General features: G+C 42.4%; 1 protein-coding gene across 1 annotated transcript in view; it reads left to right on the top strand.

Moving 5' to 3' along the window:
• SLC4A5 (solute carrier family 4 member 5) overlaps positions 1 to 9,545 on the top strand; it is a 110,187-nt gene extending 100,642 nt beyond the window's left edge. The window contains exons 22-27 of the mRNA XM_060187548.1: positions 1,281 to 1,349; positions 1,978 to 2,151; positions 2,609 to 2,764; positions 5,207 to 5,291; positions 6,339 to 6,406; positions 7,470 to 9,545. Of these exons, the coding sequence (XP_060043531.1) occupies positions 1,281 to 1,349; positions 1,978 to 2,151; positions 2,609 to 2,764; positions 5,207 to 5,291; positions 6,339 to 6,373 (519 nt within the window). The 3' untranslated portion in view covers positions 6,374 to 6,406; positions 7,470 to 9,545. The remainder of the gene's footprint in view (positions 1 to 1,280; positions 1,350 to 1,977; positions 2,152 to 2,608; positions 2,765 to 5,206; positions 5,292 to 6,338; positions 6,407 to 7,469) is intronic.
• Positions 9,546 to 22,214: the final 12,669 nt, after the last annotated feature.

Here is a 22,214-nt window from a genome sequence, read left to right as displayed (position 1 = left end):
GCAATGGCGCAGTGGGTTAAGCGCATGTGGCGCAAAGCGCAGGGACCGGCGTAAGGATCCCGGTTCGAGCCCCCGGCTCCCCACCTGCAGGGGAGTCGCTTCACAGGCGGTGAAGCAGGTCTGCAGGTGTCTGTCTTTCTCTCCCCCTCTATGTCTTCCCCTCCTCTCTCCATTTCTCTCTGTCCTATCCAACAAAGAATTGCGTCAATAAGGGCAATAATGATAACCACAACGAAGCTACAACAAGGGCAACAAAAGGGGGAAAAATGGCCTCCAGGAGCGGTGGATTCATGGTGCAGGCACCTAGCCCAGCAATAACCCTGGAGGAGGAAGAAAAAAAAAAAAGGATAAATGAGGGAATAAAATGATTCCAAATGGAATAATCCACCCCCCCACACACACATGAATACATTCTCGTGTATTTTAAAATAGCACTGATTTGGTTAGATTTCTTCACAATCTTAAATAGCGTGGAAGAGTTGGACATAGTACTTTAAGTTCTGTCAAGTGTTCCAGTATGACAACCTTCCGTGAGAACCTTATTCAGAGAGATGGATGAGAGGAGTAGAAACAGTTTTGAGAATGGAGAAATAGCACAACAGGTTTCTAATGAGTTATAATGATTGTAGGACAGTATGAGTGATATGAGCCCATTTTTGAAAAAGCAAACTACCTATGAGCCCGTTCAAAAGGAAAGATACCTATCAAACCATTCGTAGCTAGCTGAGGATTAGTGGTGGTTAGTTTATACACTTCTTTTGCTTCTTTATTCAGCTCTCTGTGTATGGTTTGAATTTCTGTTACTGAGAAGGTACTCCCTGCCGATGTTGGTCAATTTATTATTCAGTGGCATCAAGCAGTGCTGTTTTGGGGTGGGAGAGCTCATCTGGGCTTGGAGGTGGGAAGGGCTGGCAGGAATCAGCAGGAAGCTTTCTCTGGAACTTTACTGTGTTCTAGAAGGTTTGTCTTTGGCCAGTCAGAAGGCCTGAAGGGAGGCTAGTCTAGGAGAGCAGCTGCAAGCTGGTCTGGCTACCCAGCTACAGAAGGGGCTAGAGGAATGCAGCCACTTCTCCCACCCAGTGATTCTCTAGTTCCACATCTGCCCTTGGACCCTTCAGCCCCCCGAACAGCCAGCAACTTCACCACTTGGAGGAAGTTGAGGCATGCCAGGCTGCCTCTGTAGATTTAACAGACACTGTCTTCCAGGACAGGGGGGGCTGACAGCCAGTCACCAGCAGAGGCCCCATCTAAAGTGCTACTGCTTCTTTCTCTCCTGTCAGTATATCCCCCTGCCAGTGCTGTATGGAGTCTTTCTGTATATGGGTGTGGCCTCCCTGAATGGCATCCAGGTAAAGCTCTCCCCTTTCCAAGTGCTCCCTTTCCCAGTTAGTGAGAGAGTAATAATAATCACCATAGTGACAGTATGACCATTTACTATGTTTCTAAGTTTACTAAGTGAAATAATTATCCCAGGCATTTTATGGGTGTTTGATAAGTTAATCTACAGATGTAAGTCTTCTGATAACCATATTATAGATGAGAAAACTGAGGCTCAGAGTTCTAAAACCTGATTGGTCTGGCTTCAGTCAGCATTTTCCTACATCCATCTTTTCTCTAAGGCAGCTTTCTAAGCAGAAGAAAATATTTTGCTTTGTTTATTTGCCCTAACATCACACGGTGTCCTGGAGCATTTGTATTAACAGTACAGTTAAGTTGCATTGTTCTTGGGTATGAACAGTGTTCATTTGTGGCCACCTACAGGATAGTTCCCACCCCCCAGTCAGGGCTCAGGTCCCTCTCCCCTAAGGTCTTGCTATGTCCTGGATACCACCAAATCCCCTCTTGTGCATCATTAAGAGAAGACCAGGGATCCCCTTCTATGTGACCCTGCCGCAGAACCTCTTCCCCCACCCTAAGCCCCCAGCAGGGCTACCAGGGTCTCCATCACCTGGACGAGCCCTGTACTGTCCTCGGCAGTTCTGGGAACGCTGCAAGCTCTTCCTGATGCCTGCGAAGCACCAGCCCGACCACGCCTTTCTGCGGCACGTGCCCCTGCGCCGGATCCACCTCTTCACCCTGGTGCAGATACTCTGTCTGGCAGTGCTCTGGATCCTCAAGTCCACAATGGCCGCCATCATCTTCCCGGTCATGGTAAGGTGGGCGGGCTCCACCTCCTGCTCGGGGGTCTGGGGAGGCGCCTATCCTCACCTTCTTAAGGTGACCTAATTCTAGGGGTCACAGGGTAGATGCAGAGCAGAGAGGGGATGAGTCTAGACCAGGTGATGGGTATGGGGAGTGGGGAGGAGGTCTGGACAGCATCAGCCCATAGGGCCTCTTCCCTGATTCCTCACCTCAGCTGCCACAGGCTGGGTTACCGAGCCACTTCACTCTGCTGAAGCAATGCCCAAGGAGAGGAACCAAGGAGTGGTAGAATTCGTAACAGTTTGTGTGAACTAGGAGTAATTACCAAGAGGGAAGCTACAAAGACCAGAGGAAGTTCCCAGACACAGTTGACTGAATGGAAAAAAACAGTGCCCAACACTGGGGCATGAAGTCAGCATTGTTTTTTGTTTGTTTGGTTTTGTTTTTCTGGACCCCTGCTATATAGATCCTGGGCCTCATCATTGTTCGCAGGCTACTGGACCTTGTCTTCTCACAGCATGATCTGGCGTGGATTGACAACATCCTCCCAGAGAAGGAGAAAAAGGAGATAGACAAGAAGAAAAAGAGGAGAAAAGGGGCCCATGAGGACAGCAATGAGGAGGTGGGGCCTTTGATGAGGTGATAGAAAGAAGCACTGCACCCCTTCCATGTCTCCTGGGGTCAGGGAGGGGTGGGCTACTGCCAGGGTCCTCAGTCTTCATCTAGGGTGAGCTGAGGTTTTAGCCTGACTTAGTTTAGAATGCTGAGAGTTGTCTGTTTATATGACTATTTTCAGGGTGGGCCAGAGTGAATAAGCCCCTAACCATTCATGCCCATTCTCCTCCATTCCTGTGGGTGCTCAGGGCCTCTACCCTCAGCTTCACCAATGGAGGAGGTTATTAGGACTGACCACCAAAGAATGGGTTAGTTGGGAGTCGGGCAGTAGCACAGTGGGTTAAGCGCATGTGGCGCAAAGCACAAGGACCGGTGCAAGGATCCCAGTTCGAGCCCCCAGCTCCCCACCTGCAGGGGAGTCGCTTCACAAGTGGTGAAGCAGGTCTGCAGGTATCTGTCTTTCTCTCCCCCTTTCTGTCTTCCCCTCCTCTCTTCATTTCTCTCTGTCCTATCCAACAACAATGATAACAACAACAATAATAACTACAACGATAAAACAAGAAGGGCAATAAAAGGAAACAAACAAACAATAATAAAAAGAATGGGTCAGTCTTGTGAGGAGGGTAGGCAGGGGCTCAGGCACAGATCAGTCTTCTAGACAGTGGGAGTACTGGAGACAGGGCTTGCTTGGGCCTGCTCCCATGGTGATTAGAAAGAATGTGTTGGAAAAGGTACATGTTCTCACTTCCTCCAGACGCCTGAGGCCACCAGGCTGCCCATCTCTCCCTCTCCTCTCCCATATTTTCTTACCATACTCCACTCAGGGAGCCAGCCGTCAGAAGTAATTCTGGAACTTAAGTAAATAACAAAATAGTTAACAGAAATATTATTTCATTCAATTGCTCTTTAAAGATAATGAATATGTCTCCCACGGGAGAAGAGGTATACTCCGGATAGACCTATAACTCAATCTAAGAGGAAGCCGAGAAAACCATTCCTGACTTTGAACATGAACATGATTCCTTTTTTTTTTTTTTTTTGCCTCCAGGGTTATTGCTGGGGCTTAATGGCACACTACAAATCCACTGCTCCTGGTGGCCATTTTTTTCATTTTATTGACAAGGACAGAGAGAAATTGAGAGAGATGGGGAAGATAGAGAAGGGGAGAGAAAGCTAGACACCTGCAAACCTGCTTCACCACTTATGAAGCATCCTACATGCAGGTGGGGAGCTGGGTGCTTGATTCCAGATCCTTGTATGTGTCCTTGCACTTGGTACCATGTGTGCTTAACCGAGTACACCACTGCCCAGCGCCCTGATTGTTTTTAATTTACCAAACTACCTGTGTCTGCTCCTAATCTCCATTCCTGGTTCCCAATTTGACCTGATCCCACATCCCTGCATCCACCTTGAACTGTTCACCTAGTGATCTTGCCTTTAGCAGATGAAAATTATCTAGAAGGAAAGTCTTATTGTTGGTGGTTAAAATACCTTCTTTATAAAACAAAAAAAAGACTTTATTGAATGAGAGAGTCAGGAGGAGAAAGGAACTAGACATAACTCTGGTACATGTGCTGCGAGGGATGAAACTTGGGACCTCATGCCTGGGAGCTCAGTGCTTACCCACTGTACCACCTCCCAGACCACTTAAATCATCTTCTGATGATAGTGACAAAACAAAATGCCCCTATTTCCAGTTACTGTTCTTTTCCATGGAGAAAAGAGGCTCACAATCCATTCACATACATTTATTATTGGATAGAGAAAGAAATTGAGAGGGGGAGGGAGGGAGAAAGGGGGAGAAAGAGAGAGAGAGAGAGAGAGAGACCTGGAGCCTTGCATCACCACTCATGAAGGTGGGGACCAGGGCCTTAAACCTGGGTCCTTGTGCACTGTAATGTGTGCACTTAACCGCCTGGTCCCCCACATATTTTTTTAATAGGTGATCTAGTTGATTTGTAGGTTCTGAGAACAAATAAACTGATAATCCAATGCCCTTTAAAAGACAACTAACTCATCTATTTTTTTTTATTGATTCAAAAGAGTTTGACTACCACCTTTCAGGAACTATTTTAGGCTTTAGGGGAAATCACCTCTGGATTATATGATACAGTTCATGGAAAAAAAAATGGCACTCAGTTTATACAGATTCATTTTTACACACATATTTACACAGCTACCATGTGAGGTTCCTGTCCAGGTGACTGGTTACTATGGCAGGTAAAGCTACTCTGAGTAGCAGACCTAGAAGTGCTTCCCTGTCTAGGATGCTGTACTGTCACTGCCCCCTCAGCAAGCCCCAGGGTTTGCTGTGCTCCAAAATTTCAGTCTGGATGTGAAGAGAATGGTGGTTTATAGACTGTGATTGCATGTAGTTTCCATCTTGGCAAGAAAGTCGAAGCTGTTATGTTGGTGGTGTTTATCAGCTTTTCCTACTGTTTCTCTCCAGCCCCAGTTCCCTCCTCCCTCAGTTATAAAGATTCCCATGGAAAGTATCCAATCAGATCCCCAAAATGGTATCCACTGCATTGCCAGTAAGTAAAACAGATGGTCTCTCTCCCTTTCTACTTACTACCTACTAATCTATATCCTCTCTACTGAGGCACTTTCATCTTTATGTCAGGAGGATCTAATATCTTTGTTGCCCAAGGATTCCTGTCATAGGCAGAATTCACAGAGAAGTAGGCCATGGGAGCTGCAACTTCAACCAGATGGGACCTACAGTCAACCCCTGTTGACACCCCAATCTCCTTCTTAGTTTAGGCCATGCCCCTTCATTCTGTCCTTTTCCCCAGTGCCTCCACCTGGCACTCTCACACTGTTTCAGAGCATGCTTGTCCCAACATGACCTGGTGAGCTCCCTGTGCCTTCCAGTAACTGTTAAAATGATTGAGAGCTCAAACCAAGTTGTCCCTTTTTAGAAAAACAGGTAGCATGTTTGAACTATATATTAGTGGGAAGTAAAGGTCCCAGTGGTTGGACTATGAAGTTGTATGAATCAGAAACCCCTTAAGGAAGCTTCAGGGGTGAGGGGCATGTCAGATGTTGCTTATAAATATGGGGGGGGGGTGTCTGTGGCTGTCCTTACTTCCTCCTTATTGGCAGAAAGTTTTGTCAGCAGGACAATGAAGCCTGTCCTGTGAGTAGTATGTGAAATTCCAGCCTTGAACCTAGTTACCCTGATGGGAGATTGCCACTTTCCTCAAAGATTCAGGTTGGAGAGCCTGCTAGCCCCAGCCAGGGCTAACAGACTCCCCATCCTATTCTTTGTCATAGGTACTACAACCTCTTTTTAAGTTTTTCATTCTTTGTTTCTTCCCACTTGTTTACATCTGTGATCCTTGTTCACTCTTCCTGGTCCTTGCTATGCCTCACACCCATCTAACCAGAGGGCTAAGAGCCCTCTGGTTAAAGCAGTAATGGAACCAGGAGCCTAACTCTGGGTGACCCCTGTATTCCTCTTCTGTAGTATTGCCCATGGGTTAAAGAATGGGAAGGAGAAGAAATGGGTGAGAGACATGTTGGAAAAAGAGGATAGTCTCAAATCGTTCACACATCTGACATTTTAATTTCTCTGCCAGGAAAAAGATCTTCCAGTTGGAGTTACTCACTCTGATTCTTCCTTCAGTGACTCAGAACTCAATCGCAGGTAATGGCCATGATGCAGGCTCCTTGGGTGTTAGATAAAAGACTGAACAATGCTCAGAAAAATTAGAGAATTAGGATTCTCCAGGCTAGCTAGTATCTCAGTAAAAGGCCTTTACTGTTCCACCCCAAGAAACAGACCTCACTACTGTGTGCTAAGTAAGAAATCTATCAGAAAAGACAAAATAGCATGATGACACTATATAGAGGTATTCAGTGTTAGAAATGGAAATTGTTGTTCGAGCCCCCAGCTCCCCACCTGCAGGGGAGTCGCTTCATAAGCGGTGAAGCAGGTCTGCAGGTGTCTATCTTTCTCTCTCCCTCTCTGTCTTCCCCTCCTTTCTCCAGTTCTCTCTGTCCTATCCAACAATGACAACATCAATAGCAACAATATAACTACAACAATAAAAACAACAAGGGCAATGAAAGGGAATAAATAAATATTTTTTTAAAAAAAGAAATGGAAATTGCTAGGAAGAGAGAGAAATCACAATGAAAAATTTACCAGGCATGGTGCTAATTCCCCAAGGATATAGACAAACAGGAATATGAGTGAAGACATAGAGTACCAAGTGTCAAGAATAATGGGGCACATGTCCGAGAAGTGATGAAAGTCTGAGTAAGGGGCTTATCTTATACAGAGAGTTCAGAAAAGGTAAGTAGGACTCTGCTAGATGTATGAAGAAGAGGGGAAAGGCATTTAGAACAGAGGGAATGGGAGAAGTAGCAACACACACACACACACACACACACACACACACACACACACACTGGAAATAACATATCTTGACATACTTAAGAGTTGGGCTTCTATCCTTCATCCTTTAAACAGTGGGAAATCACAGATTGATCATCCAGAAAGTTCACTTTGGCAGTGAAGAATAGGGTGAATCAAGGCAAGACCAGCTTAGTAACTAACTATAGCTGAATGTTGAGCAGGTGGGTACTAGTTCCCATGATGTTTTAAGATTTGTTGAGCAAAAGACAGAACTATTTGCATTAGAATTCTGCTCTTAGAGTTAGCATGAAAAATAATTATCTGTTCTTTTTTTTTTTTTCTCCTCCAGCATCACCTTGCACTTCAAATTTTCTTGTCCGCCTTCACCTGCTTTCAACTACGTGCAAAGCCCGATGTTCATGGTGCCACAGGTGAAGATAGAAATGGAGTCAGACCGCGACTTCACAGACATGAACAGATATGGACAAGGAGTTGATGGTGAGACCACCCTCTAGGAGGATACGCAGTCCAGTGCAGTATTTAGTTTTCATTGTGAGCCTGAGACCAAACCTGTAACTTCTGTGAACCTGTTCCCTCACTTAGCAAGCAGAGGGAGTCATTCCACTTGATAGGTAACTGGAGATCTGTTGATGAAGGCAGAGCAAAACCCTTCTCTTCCTTTTGTAATTGTAAGAATAACTAATGTTAAATGTTACATCTTATTTAAAAATGCAGTCCAACGTAGAAATTAAAACTCTTCATTAGAAACTGGGAAATGTTATGTATGTACAAACTATTGTATTTACTGTTAAATGTAAAACATTAATTCCCCAATAAAGAAATTTTAAAAAACCAAAAAAAAAAAAAAATCAAAAAACAAAACAAAACTCTTCATTAGAAATGAAAAGATGCTTGCCTCCCCAAAACTATAGCTAAGATGAAAAGCCAATAGTTGATGTCTGTTTAAAACAAATAGCAAGTGTTTTAAAGGCTAGATTTTAATGTATCTAGATCTTGAAAGAACTATTACAATATTCATACTTCAATAGACACAAGTTGGAAGATTTGTTGAGCAGCTTCACATATTATGAAACGCTGACAAGATCCAATCTTTTTTCTTCATCTCACTGAGTTTTCTAAGAGTTATATGAAACTTTTGTAGTATCTGCACATACACAGAAACATACCTGGAGTTTCCCCAGATTGAAAAGCCAGTTCCCAAAAATCCATTAATGGAATAGCCAACACATTTGAGTGAATAAGTGTCTTTAAATAAAGGATTTTCTGTTAAAGTGAAATTTCAAACCATATGTTTATATCAACAAAATGAACTTTTAAATTTATTTTTTAAATGAACTTTTAAAGTAGTTGCAGTGGTGTTTTGATGCCCAGAGTCAATTACGTATTTGAATAGATCTTTCTTGTAAGTTTTAAGGGACTTGATTCTCATAGTTGAGAATCCCCCAGTTCACATGAACACCACACGGTAGGCATAATGAATGTCCAAATTTGCAAGATTACAACTTGGCCATGTTAGAAATCAGTCCTTTAAAGGAATGACTGGAGCAAGTTGGATAAATCAAAATCCATTAATAAAGTAAATCCTTTCCTCACCAAATCCAAGACCCATCTTATCTCCCATCCACTTTAAAAATGCCAATTGTGTTCATTAAATGTCTACCATGTGCCTGACAACCACCATGCATCTGATCTTTACCTTCTTCAAAACAGCTGTGGATATGAATCTTCAGTAAGTCACTTTTGTTTGAGTTGCTGCATTTACTCAAGGTGACATAAGCAGGTGCTTTTACATTATTGTTTCCTATTTTTTAATGACAAATGACTCTAGATCGTTAGCACTTGGTACTGGGACAGTTAATTGCCCCTAGAATCCTCAGAGCCAGTACAGTGCCTGGTCTATAGAAAGTTCTCAATAGGAGTTTATTAAGTTAAATCTCAAAGCTCCTTTCCAAGGATATACTGCTATGAGACCAAGCTCTACACCTCTATCACGGCTATGGTAGCTACAGAGCTACTTAGAACTCTCACCAAGTTCAAGTGTAAATTTTTTTTTCTTCATCTGCAGCAATCCTGGGAGAGTTAATAGTCTACTCTTAACATCTCAGTTTAAAAACCTGATTGACTTCCAATAGAACTTTGTCCAATGTAAATTTAGAAATGTTATGATTTCAGGAGTAAATGTGCCTGGTCAACCAAACAAGCTGGAAAACAATGATGTTAATTTTTTTTATCACTGTAAAAATCAATCATTGTAATTTTCACCCTCTGTGTCATTTATTTTGTGTATATATGGATGTTTTAATTTCTGTATCTTTTTAACAAGTTTGACATGTTGTGACTTCTCTGCGCAATAGCTTGGTACTGTTTTCCACTTGTGACTACAATTAAATCAAACTTAATCTTGTCTGTGCTTATCTCACTCTGTGTTTGATAATTGAGCTAAGTCAGCAGGCACGGCTTGTGGAAATCAGCTCTACCTTATAAAGGAATGGCAGCGGTTTGGATAGATGAAAACAAGTCTGAAAGGTTCCTAAAAGCTGCAGTAGGAGCTTGGCATTCAGGTCTTAATGCCAATAAATAAAACTGAGAATCAGTGGAGGAGGAAAAGGCCTAAGCCACCTCGCTGTGTGTCAGCTTCTGTCATGTCTTTAATCGTCTGTTCTCTAGCAATCAGCCCAAGCCCATGCCTTCCAAAGAGAGCTGCTTCCCAACAGCTCAGATTCCAAAAAAATAAAAAGTAAAAAAAAGAAAGGAAAGAGAGAGAAAGAGAGCTGCTTCTGCAACCAAATCTTGCGCTATTACAGTTTTCAAGTTGTTACATTGTATGCTAATATTAAAATGACACTTGCTAATTATGCTCAAGTGACCCCCACCTTCCTCTTTGTTTATTGGCTTTCACAGGCATAATGAATCACTGTGTTCCCAACATCTCTCCATTTCTTTCTTTTTTTAAAAAATATTTTTTTATATTTATTTACTGATTTTCCCTTTTGTTGCCCTTGTTTTTTTATTGTTGTAGTTATTGTTGTTGTTATTGATGTCGTCATTGTTGGATAGGACAGAGAGAAATGGAGACAGGAGGGGAAGACAGAGAGAGGGAGAGAAAGACAGACACCTGCAGATCTGCTTCACTGCCTGTGAAGTGACTCCCCTTTAGGTGGGGAGCTGGGGGCTGGAACTGGGATCCTTACTACGGTCCTTGTGCTTTGCACCATGTGTGCTTAGCCCACTGTGCTGCCGCCTGACTCCCTGTCTCTCCATATCTTATATAAAAAAGGACAGAGATGCACAGAGTCTTTATTTTTTAATTATTTTTTAAAAATATTTATTTTATTTATTTATTCCCTTTTGTTGCCCTTGTTGTTTTATTGTTGTAGTTATTGTTGTTGTCGTTGTTGGATAGGACAGAGAGAAATGGAGAGAGGAGGGGAAGACAGAGAGGAGGAGAGAAAGATAGACACCTGCAGACCTGCTTCACCGCCTGTGAAGCGACTCCCCTGCAGGTGGGGAGCCGGGGTTCGAACCGGGATCTTTATGCCGGTCCTTGTGCTTTGCGCCACCTGCGCTTAACCCGCTGCGCTACAGCCCGACTCCCCACATAGAGTCTTTATATGTCACTGGAGTTTATTCTGCAAGCCCTGATCTTGCTCCAAGGGTGCAGGCATTATCAGATAAAGGCTCACATTTTGATTTAGGACTTCCCAGCCTCCTGAGCAGTGAGGAAATAAAAGGAAGGAGCACAGAGGAGGAGAAAAGACTTGTAGCACCATTCCACAGCCCTGAAGGTCCCCTCACAACAGGTGGGGACCAGGAGCTTGAACCAAGGTCTTCACACAGGATAATGTGTATGTGCTGCTAGATAAGCCACCAGCTAGCCCTTCCCTATTTCTTTCTAATTTTTTTAAATTATTATCTTTATTTACTGGATAGAGACAGCCAGAAATTGAGAGGGAAGGGAGAGATAGAGAAGGAGAGAGAAAGAGACACCTGCAGTACTGCTTTGCCACTTGCGAAGTTTCCTCCTAGAGGTGGGGACTGGATCCTCGAACCTGGGTCCTTGCACAGTATAACGTGTGCTCAGCCAGGTGCACCACCACCCATTCCCCCTTTCCTATTCCTTTTAAGTGAAGTTACATGAATATTTTTAGTTTTATCTATAAAATACATTTTTTATTGATTTAATAATGTTAAGACCGTAGGATAAGAGGGTACAATCCCACACAATTCCCCACCACTGGAGTTCTGTATTGCATCTCCTCCATTGGAAACTTTCTTATCCTTTATCCCTCTGGAATCATGGACCCAGTATCATTATGGGTTGCAGAATGTGGGAGGTCTAGCTTCTGTAATTGTTTCTTTGCTAGACATGGGTGTTGGCAGGTAAATTCATACTCCCAGGTTATTTGTCTTCTGCTATTGGGGCAGGGCTCTGGAGAGGTGGGGGTTCTAGTCAGATGCAGTCTATTCCTTGTCCACAAGAGGGCAGAATAACAAACACCGCGACACAAGTTTCATTTGGTTCAAAGTGAATCAACTGTCCTATCTCCTGTTCAGTTATTTTGGCATGTGACTGGCACAAATGTGCTTGATTTTGTATAATGTTTTGAACCAGATGACTTCAGGATTTCTAAAAAGCTTTCTTTCAAGACTCAGAGAGTGGCTGGGGAAATAGTTTAATGATGGAAGCTCCGGAGTGTAATCTTGGACCGCAACAAGACAGGACTGGAACAACTTCTGGAACCCAGCAAATCACCGGTGAGTGCAAACACCTGTGGCTCATGGACAGAGAGGAGCCTAGGGAGAGATTGAGTGGCTGCTAACAGCCCTGCAACATGCCAGTTGAGACACCACCTCCAGTCTGTTTCACAAACAAAGGGACAGCTGAAGGGAGGAGAGGACTCCCTAGGGACTCACCAAATGCAACTGTGAGTCTCCATTGCTGCTGCCCTCAGAAGTTGGAGCAGCGGAGGGGAGGCCCTGTGCTGACACCAGGGGACAGAGAACTAACACAGAGAACTGACAAGGAAACTCAGGAGATCTCTACCTCAGTGGCCTAGCAGTGGGGCTATGAGAGTCTCTTTGCATAACTGCTGGATTATCTCTGCCCCATCCTACTTTATCTCTTGGTCAGGAGTCAGTGATTAAGCTAAGAAGCCTACTTACAGTTTAAAAGCTGTCAGGATCCCATAGCCTAAAGGAAAGAAAAAGAACAAAAGAGGCTTTTAAGGCACTATACTCCAACTCAGGGATTAAAATACTATTGAAACAACTGTCAGTTTCCACAACTGTGAACCCTTTAATTACCTCACTTAGACACAAGTCAATCCAGGCAAGAGTAATCAGTAATTTGAAAAAGTACTGAGAGAGGGACCTCATAACTTACTATATAAAATGGTTAAACCAACAAGAACAAATATTGGAGATATGAACCAGGACAAGAGTCCAGCTAAAAGCCCCACAAAGGTTGAAGCACAAAATAATGAGGTCAACATACAAACACTAGTTGAGGAAATAATCACAAGAGTGAGTAAAGAGTTTGAAAGAATTGTCATCAGAAATGCAGAAACAACCCATGAGACTCTGGAAGAAAACACTAATTACCTCAAGGTTATTAGAGAGTTGAAAACTGAAATAGCTGAGCTAAGAACACAACTGGCTGAACAAGCTAAAACAGTATCAGAACAGGGTAAAAAAATAGATGAACTCCAGAAAGCTGAGGAGGGCAGAATAGAATAAATGAGGCTGAAGACATAATTAGCAAGATCGAGGATGAATTAGAGATGACTAAAAATGAAGAGATCTCAAAAAGAGATTAAGAGATACTGAAAACAACAACAGATACCTATGGGATGACTTCAAAAGAAATAATATACACATTATTGGCTTACCAGAGGAAGAAAGAGAGGTAGGGGAAGAAAGCATTCTTCAGGACATAATAGCTAAGAATTTCCCTAATATAGACAACATAAAAGACATAAAGGTTCAAGAAGCCCAGAAGGTTTCAAGCAGAATTAATCCAGATTTAAAGACAACAAGGCACATCCTATTTAGAATGGAAAGGAATAATGATAAAGAAAGGATCCTGAAGGCTGCAAGAGAAAAACAAAGAGTCACCTACTGAGGAAAACCCACAAGATTAGCAGCAGACTTCTCCACACAAACACTACAGGCCCAAAGAGAACGGCAAGGTATCTATCGAGTGCTCAATGAGAAAGGCTTTCAACCAAGACTACTATATCCTGCTAGACTGTCATTCAGACTAGATGGAGGCATAAAAATCTTCTCAGACAAGCAACAGTTGAAAGAATCAACTACCACCAAGCCTGCCCTGAAAGAAGTTCTGAAAGGTCTTCTATAAACAGTCAGACTACCATAAATATGCCATATCCGAACACTATAAAACTATAAGAATGGCATTAAAATACCCTCAGTCCTTGATAGCAATAAATGTCAATGGCCTGAATTCACCTATTAAAAGGCACAGAGTAGGAAGATGGATCAGAAAACACAACCCAACAATATACTGTCTAGAGGAAACCCACCTAACTCAACAAGACAAACACAGACTCAAAGTGAAAGGATGGAAAACTATCATACAAGCCAATGGCCCACAAAAAAGGGCAGGAACAGCTATTCTCATATCTGACATGATAGACTTTAAAATAGATAAGATTAAAAAAGATAGGAATGGATACTACTTAATGCTCAGAGGATCAGTCAATCAAGAGGACTTAAATATTATTAACATCTATGCACCCAATGAGAAGCCATCTAAATACATCAAACGTCTACTGAAAGAGCCACAGCAATATATTAACAGCAACACAGTCATAGTAGGGGACTTCAACACCCCACTCTCTCAACTTGACAGATCATCCAGGCAGAAAATCAATAAAGACATAAGGGGCTAAATGAAGAGATAGATAAACTAGAACTATTGGACATTTTCAGAGTCATTCATCCCAAGAAACTGGAATACACATTTTACTCAAATCCACATGGGTCATTCTCAAGGATAGACCATATGTTAGGTCACAAAGACAGCATCAGCAAATTCAAGAGCACTGAAATCATCTCAAGCATCTTCTCAGACCACAGTGGAATTAAACTAACACTGAACAGTCAACAAAAGATTAGCAATAGTCCCAAAATGTAGAATCTCAACAGTACACTACTTAACAACTACTGGGTCAAAGAGAAAATTAAGGAAGAAATCAAAATGTTTTGAGAGTTCAATGAAAATGAAGACACAAGCTATCAAAAGATTTGGGACACAGCTAAGGCAGTACTGAGAGGGAAGTTCATAGCCATACAAGCACACATTAGGAAACAAGAAAAGGCACAAATAAACAGCCTGATTGCACATCTTAAAGACCTAGAAGAAGAAGAACAAAGAAACCATAAAGCCACCAGAAGGACAGAAATCACTAAAGTTAGGGCAGAAATAAATAACACTGAAAATAAGAAAACCATACAAAAGATCAACGAAAGTAAATGTTGGCTCTTCAAAAGAGTGAACAAAATCGACAAACCTTTAGCCAGACTCACAAAACAAAAAAGGGAGAATACCTAGACAAATTGGATAGTAAATGAAAGAGGAGATATCACAACAGACACCGCAGAAATTCAACATATCATGCGAGGCTTCCATGAACAACTATATGCCACCAAGCTAGAGAACCTGTAAGAAATGGACGTTTTCTTAGATACCTATGAACTTCCAAAATTAAGTAAAGAGGAACTAGATAACATGAACAGGCCCATCACAGCTAATGAAATTGAAACAGTTATCAAAAATCTTCCCTACAGCAACCATAACAAAAGGACTTTTCAAAGTTAACCCAATTACCAAATAATGTGATGATAACATTAACTATCGATTGTCTTTTTGAACCCTAAGACAGCAGGAACCTCACATCTCCACTATAGAGCCCCTACATCCCCCAGTCCTGGAACCCTTGGATAGGGCCCACTTTCCCGTATGCCTCTCCCAATCCATAGCAAATAATATTGCATCTGCCAATCACAACCTAACCAACGCAATGATTGCCACCTCAACATGCTTCACCTCAGACTGTGTCCAGAGACTTCACGTGTGGAATGACAACCCTTCAGCTTCATTACTCAGGTGAGACCTTTCCTTTTATAGTACACTCTAATTTCATCTCAGGTGGTTCACTTTCTAACAAAGTCCCAAAACCTAGATATACACCAGTTTCTGTGAGAGAGCTTATGTTCACACGTATCCATAAACTACTGCAAAATATATACCTGAAAGCAGAAGTACACTAGAGTTTGCAGTGAGTACCTCCCTAACACTTCCTCTCCACTATTCCATGCTTTGGGTCCATGATTGCTCAACAATTTGTTTGGCTTCGTATGTTAACTCTCTTTTCAATCACCAGGTTCCAGATGCCATCAGGATGCTGGCCAGGCTTCCCTGGATTGAAGACCCCACCAATGTGTCCTGGAGCTCAGCTTCCCCAGAGACACACCCTACTAGGGAAAGAGAGAGGCAGACTGGGAGTATGGACCGGCCAGTCAATGCCCATGTTCAGTGGGGAAGCAATTACAGAAGCCAGACCTTCTACCTTCTGTAACCCTCAATGACCCTGGGTCCATGCTCCCAGAGGGATAGAGAATGGGAAAGCTATCAGGGGAGGGGGTGGGATATGGAGATTGGGTGGTGGGAATTGTGTGGAGTTGTACCCCTCCTACCCTATGGTTTTGTTAATTAATCCTTTCTTAAATAAAAAAAAAATTAAAAAAAAAATCTTTCCAAAAATAAAAGTCCTGGACCAGATGGTTTTACAAATGAATTCTACAAAACCTTCAAAGAAGAACAAATTACTCTACTTTTAAAAGTCTTGCAGAAGATTGAAGACACTGGAATACTCCCTTCCAGCTTCTATGAAGCCAATATCACTTTGATACCAAAAGCAGACAGGAACACAACCAAAAAAGAAAACTACAGACCAATATCTCTGATGAACATAGATGCTAAAATATTGAGCAAACTCTAGCCAACCAGATACAGCAGTATATAAAATAGATTGTTCATCATGACCAAGTGGGTTTTATCCCAGGGATGCAAGATTGGTTTAATATATATAAATCTGTCGGGCTGAGCTTCACTGACGAGAGACAGATAACCCAGGACTCATGGTTGAGCTGCAGGCAGTATCTCTTTATGCATGCAGAACACAGCACAATCTAAGCCAAGCTGAACTAAAACCAAACTAAACTAAAAACTGAACTAACGAACAATCCTGTCCTTATATATATACTTTCCAAGTAGGGTGTGAACAGGATGTGATGTAGAGAGGGTGGAGAGAAAAGTGACTGGTGCAAATCAGGGTATGACAAGGAGAGGGGGCGGAGCAGGCGAGAATTCTACCACTGAAACACCAATGCCCTGGAGGGAGGGTGGTGCTTTATGTAAATGTAAAAGTGATTTATGTAAAATATTGAATAAAATTCTAGCCAACCAAATATAGCAGTATATAAAAAAACACTGTTCAACATGACCAAGTGGGGTTTATCCCAAGCATGCAAGGTTGGTTTAATATACGTAAATCAATCAATGTGATCCACCACATCAACAAAGACAAGACCAAAAACCACATGGTCATATCAATAGATGCAGAGAAAGCCTTTGACAAAATACAACATCCCTTTATGATCAAAACACTACAAAAAATAGATGGAATAGATGGAAAATTCCTGAAGATAGTGGAGTCTATATATAGCAAACCTACAGCCAACATCATACTCAATGGTGAAAAACTGGAAGCATTTCCCCTCAGATCAGGTACTAGACAAGGCTGCCCACTATCACCATTACTATTCAACATAGTGTTGGAAGTTCTTGCCATAGCAATCAGGCAGGAGCAAGGAATTAAAGGCATACAGATTAGAAGAGAAGAAGTCAAACTCTCCCTATTTGCAGATGACATGATATTATACATAGAAAAACCTAAGGAATCCAGCAAGAAGCTTCTGGATATCATCAGGCAATACAGTAAGGTGTCAGGCTACAAAATTAGCCTTCAAAAGTCAGTGGCATTCTTCTATGCAAATGCTAAGTTAGAAGAAGTTGAAATCCAGAAATAAATTCCTGTTACTATAGCAACAAAAACAATAAAATATCTAGGAATAAACCTAAAACCTAACCAAAGAATCGAAAGACTTGTATACTGAAAATTATGAGTCACTCCTCATGGAAATAGAAAAAGACACAAAGAAGTGGAAAGATATTCCATGTTCGTGGGTTGGAAGAATTAACATCATCAAAATGAATATACTGCCCAGAGCCATATACAAATGTAATGCTATCCCCATAAAGATCACAAACACATTTTTTAGGAGAATAGAACAAATGCTACAAATGTTTGTCTGGAACCAGAAAAGAATTGCCAAAACAATCTTGAGAAGAAAGAACAGAACTGGAGGCATCACACTCACAGATCTCAAATAGGGAGAGTTTGACTTCTCTTCCAGTCTCTACACACTGTTTCCTGTGTGCCACCTGCTCCTTCAGCCACACCCCACAATGTTTATAATTACTTTTTCTAGCAATATTTAAAATGAGTGACTCTGGAGAAAAAAGTGTGTATGGATGTATGTATGTTTAAGTATATTCTTACTTGGGGATGAAAACATTTCAGAGAAATTTTAGAGTAACCTATTTAATTAAAGGCCTTCACCCTACTAGAACAGGTAAGCAAATGTTTGGACCCTTACGCTGCCATTCCAAATATATCAGCATTTGGTTTGGAATTTTTTGTGAACAGTTAATTAATGATTGATGTAGGCAGGATCTTGATGCAGCCAGTGCTAGTACAGGGCCCAGTATCTAAGTGTTATAGACATGCTCCCTCTTCTAGAATTAAAGGGGAGAAAATGAGTCAATTATAAGTAGGATGCAGCTAATGCCTGCAACATAATTATTTCGATGAGCTTGGCCTCCTTTCTCTCTTTTTTTAGTACATTTAAAAATATTAGATTCTAATTAGACATGCTAAACTTTAAAGACTAAGATGTTTTTTGATTCATTTCTTTGATGAGCGCTTTGGTTATGTACTTCCCTTTGATAACCTAGGTACTAGTGACTCAGTCTGTGGTAAGAATACTCTTAACAACAGGGTATTTATAAACACTAAATATAAATTGAATTTCCCCTCTCCCTCTCACATTCGGGCTTACCTTAAAGTAGAGGCATCCAACTCCAGGGACTCAATCACAGGCCTCTAGCTTCACATCCAGCGACTTAACCTCTCAACCACAGCCGTCAGCCATGCTGGGGGAAGGTTTCTAGTAATCTTAGCTTCTATCCATAATCAAAAAAACCTGCAAGGACCCACTTCCTGTTTCCACTCACACCATTCAGACGTATTTATAGTTTATAATGTATTTATATTTATAAACACTGAATATTAATTGAATGCCTTACCTTTTTGTAGTGTTTTGATCATAAAGGGATGTTGTATTTTGTCAAAGGCTTTCTCTGCATCTATTGATATGACCATGTGGTTTTTGGTCTTGTCTGTGTTTGAGCCTCAGCATCACACAAGATTATCATGGATGGCTGTGAGGAAGATCTACAGATGGTGAATCTTGCTGTGATGTCACATCAGAAAATAAGATTTCATCATATTTAGTGGGGAGCATATGATGCAATCCATATTAGCTGTCCTATTAGCTCTTTTTGAAAAATTTTTTAAAGATTTTTATTTATTTATTCCCTTTTGTTGCCCTTGTTGTTTTATTGTTGTAGTTATTGTTGTCATCATTGTTGGATAGAAGAGAGAGAAATGGAGAGAGGAGGGGAATACAGAGAGGGAGAAAGAAAGACAGACACCTGTAGACCTGCTTCACCACCTGTGAAGCGACTCCCCTGCAGGTGGGGAGCCAGGGGCTTGAACCGCGATCCTTACGCAGGTCCTTGCGCTTTGCGCCACGTGTGCTTAACCCACTGTGCTACCGCCGGACTCCCTTAAAAATTTTTTATTGATTTAAAAATGATCAGCTAGACCATAGGACAAGAGGGGTACAATTTCACAGAATTCTGATCACCAGAGTTCCTCACCCCCCCCCCCAATAGCAAAAGCATTAATAAGGAAAAAGAGGAGAAATGATGGGTTACTTGGGGATAGCTTGCAAAAGTGGGGTACCTAGGGATGGTTTGGTCTTTGTGGAGATATGGCCTGGCAAGGGAAGAAAGAGGGCCAGAGTGAGCTGGAGAAGGGAAAACACCTGAAAGGTGTGATTGGAAGCAGGAAGTGGGTCCTTGCAGGTTTTCTTGATTCTGGATAGAAGCTAAGATTACTAGAAACCTCCTCCTGGCGTGGCTGATGGCTGTGGTCCAGAGGTTACATCGATGGATATGAAGCTAGAGGCCTGCGATCGAATCCCTGGAGTTGGATGTCTCTACTCAAAGGTAAGCCTGGGGACCCCCCTCCCCTCCCTCTACCCTCAGCTTCACCAATGGAGGAAGTGATGAGGACTGACCACCAAAGAATGGGTCAGTTGGGAGTCAGGCGGTAGCGCAGTGGGCTAAGCACATTTGGCACAAAGCGCAAGATGGGCTTAAGGATCCCTGTTCAAGCCCCCGGCTCCCCACCTGCAGGGGAGTCACTTCACAAGTGGTGAAGCAGGTCTGCAGGTGTCTATCTTTCTTTCCCCATCTCTGTCTTCCCCTTCTCTCTCTCTGTCCTATCCAACAACCTATCCAACAATGGTGATAAAGAATGGTTGCAGGAAATAGCTCACATGGTAGGGTGGATGCCAGGCCTGAGGCTCCAGGGTTCACCTCCACCTCCACAGACACAGGTCCTCTGGCTTTTCACTCAGTGTCTCCCTCTCCTATGAATCAAAGTGTCTATTTCTTAGACATAAGACAATTCTTTATATTTATTTATTTATTTTCCCTTTTGTTGCCCTTGTTGTTTAACATTGTTGTGGTTGTTGATGTCGTCGTTGTTGGATAGGACAGAGAGAAATGGAGAGAGGAGGGGAAGACAGAGAGGGGGAGAGAAAGATAGACACCTGCAGACCTGCTTCACCGCCTGTGAAGCGACTGCCCTGCAGGTGGGGAGCCAGGGGGCTCGAACCCGGGATCCTTATGCCGGTCCTTGTGCTTTACACCACCTGTGCTTAACCTGCTGCACCACCACCCAACTCCCAACAAGACGATTTTTATACACAGGGAGGTGTCCGGTAGTTGATGAACCTGCACAGGGTGGTGCATTCTGGTTCACAGTGGTTACTCCCTGAGTTCAAGTCAATGGCTCTGCTCCCCATCCCATCCCCTCACTCCCAGTGTTCTCTTCCAGCTTGGAAGGAATGCCAGAGCCTCTGGCTGTGCTGCTGGTGACTGCAAGAGTGTGCAAACTACTGGGTCAGTGAGACTGCACACCAGAGATCTTTTTTTCTGTAGGCTTCGGACAGTATTTTTTTTTGTATGTGTGTTTTTTAGTTATGTTTCATAAAAGTTAAGTAATTTATGTTAGTTTTACAGAAAAAAAATCTGGAGGAATTTTGCCTGAGATTCAGCAATTTCCAGAAACAGAGGACATGAATACCTGGGAACCAAGATACGGTGCCAGACAGAAGTATTAATCTGAGCTTGATTTTGTTGTGCTGTCTAAATATATAGATAATGGAGTAAAGGAAAGAGTGAATAAATAATCTATTGAAGAATCAACTTAGAAAATAACTTAAAGGGGTCAGGCAATAGTGCACCGGGTTTAGCACATGCAGTGCAAAGAGCAAGGACTGATGTTAAGGATCCCAGTTCAGGCTCCTGGCTCCCCAACAGGGTTGCTTCACAAGCAATGAAGCAAGTCTGCAGGTGTCTATCTTTCTCTCCCCCTCTCTATCTTCCCCTCCTCTCTCTATTTCTCTCTGTCCTGTCCAACAATAGCAGCAGCAGCAACAACATAGGAAAAAAATGGCTCCGGGAGCAGTGGATTTGTAGTGCAGGTACCAAACCCCAGTAATACTCTAGAGGCAAAGAAAGAAAGATAGAAAGAAAGAAAGAGAAAGGAAGTGAGAAAGAGAGAAGGAAAGAGGGTTAGGGAGAGAGCATGATGGTTCTGCAAAAAGGCTTTCATGCCTGAGACTTTGAGGTTGCAGGTTCAATCCTCTGCACCACCATAAGCCAAAGCTGAGTAGTGTTTTGGTATCTATCTTCCTCTCTGTATCTCTTTTGTTAAAACGAACAAAGAAAATAAAGCAATCTTGCTGTTTAAACAGTCATATTGTTAGAGTCATATTTGTGGATCTCAGTGTGCTAGCTGATAAAGTCAACGATAAGAGGAAATCAAGGGGAGTCGGGCTGTAGCGCAGCGGGTTAAGCGCAGGTGGCGCAAAGCACAAGGACCGGCATAAGGATCCCGGTTCGAACCCCGGCTCCCCACCTGCAGGGGAGTCGCTTCACAGGCGGTGAAGCAGGTCTGCAGGTGTCTATCTTTCTCTCCCCCTCTCTGTCTTCCCCTCCTCTCTCCATTTCTCTCTGTCCTATCCAACAACGACGACAACAACAATAACTACAACAATAAAAAAACAACAAGGGCAACAAAAGGGAATAAATAAATAAAATAAATAAAAATAAAATAAAATAAAAGAGGAAATCAAGTTAGATTTTAAAGAACTAAGATGCTTTCCACTCCCCCAAACAACACAAGACAGCCCCTTCTGAAGAATATATTGGCTTTTTTACAGACAGGACTCTCCCAGCTCTTCCATCTATGACTAACCAACATCCAGAACACTGAGATGTCAATGTTGCTATAGGCGACCACAAGAAAAGAACATGCTGTTCTTTGTACAGCATCTGAAGAGTCATTGATGATGATATTGGAGTGACCTCATCTTTTCCACTATGTGGTGTAGGTCTAATCCGTGCATTTAGGAAGGTTATCCCACAAATAGCAGAAAACTTGCCTGTGAAGTGAGAAGAACTCTCTCTCTCAACATTTCAAATCTCACTGCCAATGGTAAAGTGAAGTGAGTGATTTCCTGCCTTCTGCTTTTCCCTGCAGTCTATTATTTACACACTGGACATGCATTC

Source organism: Erinaceus europaeus, chromosome 3 (assembly GCF_950295315.1).
Source record: "Erinaceus europaeus chromosome 3, mEriEur2.1, whole genome shotgun sequence".
Taxonomy (NCBI): domain Eukaryota; kingdom Metazoa; phylum Chordata; class Mammalia; order Eulipotyphla; family Erinaceidae; genus Erinaceus; species Erinaceus europaeus.
The sequence above is the reverse complement of the archived record's forward strand: the minus strand, read 5'-3'. Positions and strand labels throughout refer to the sequence as shown.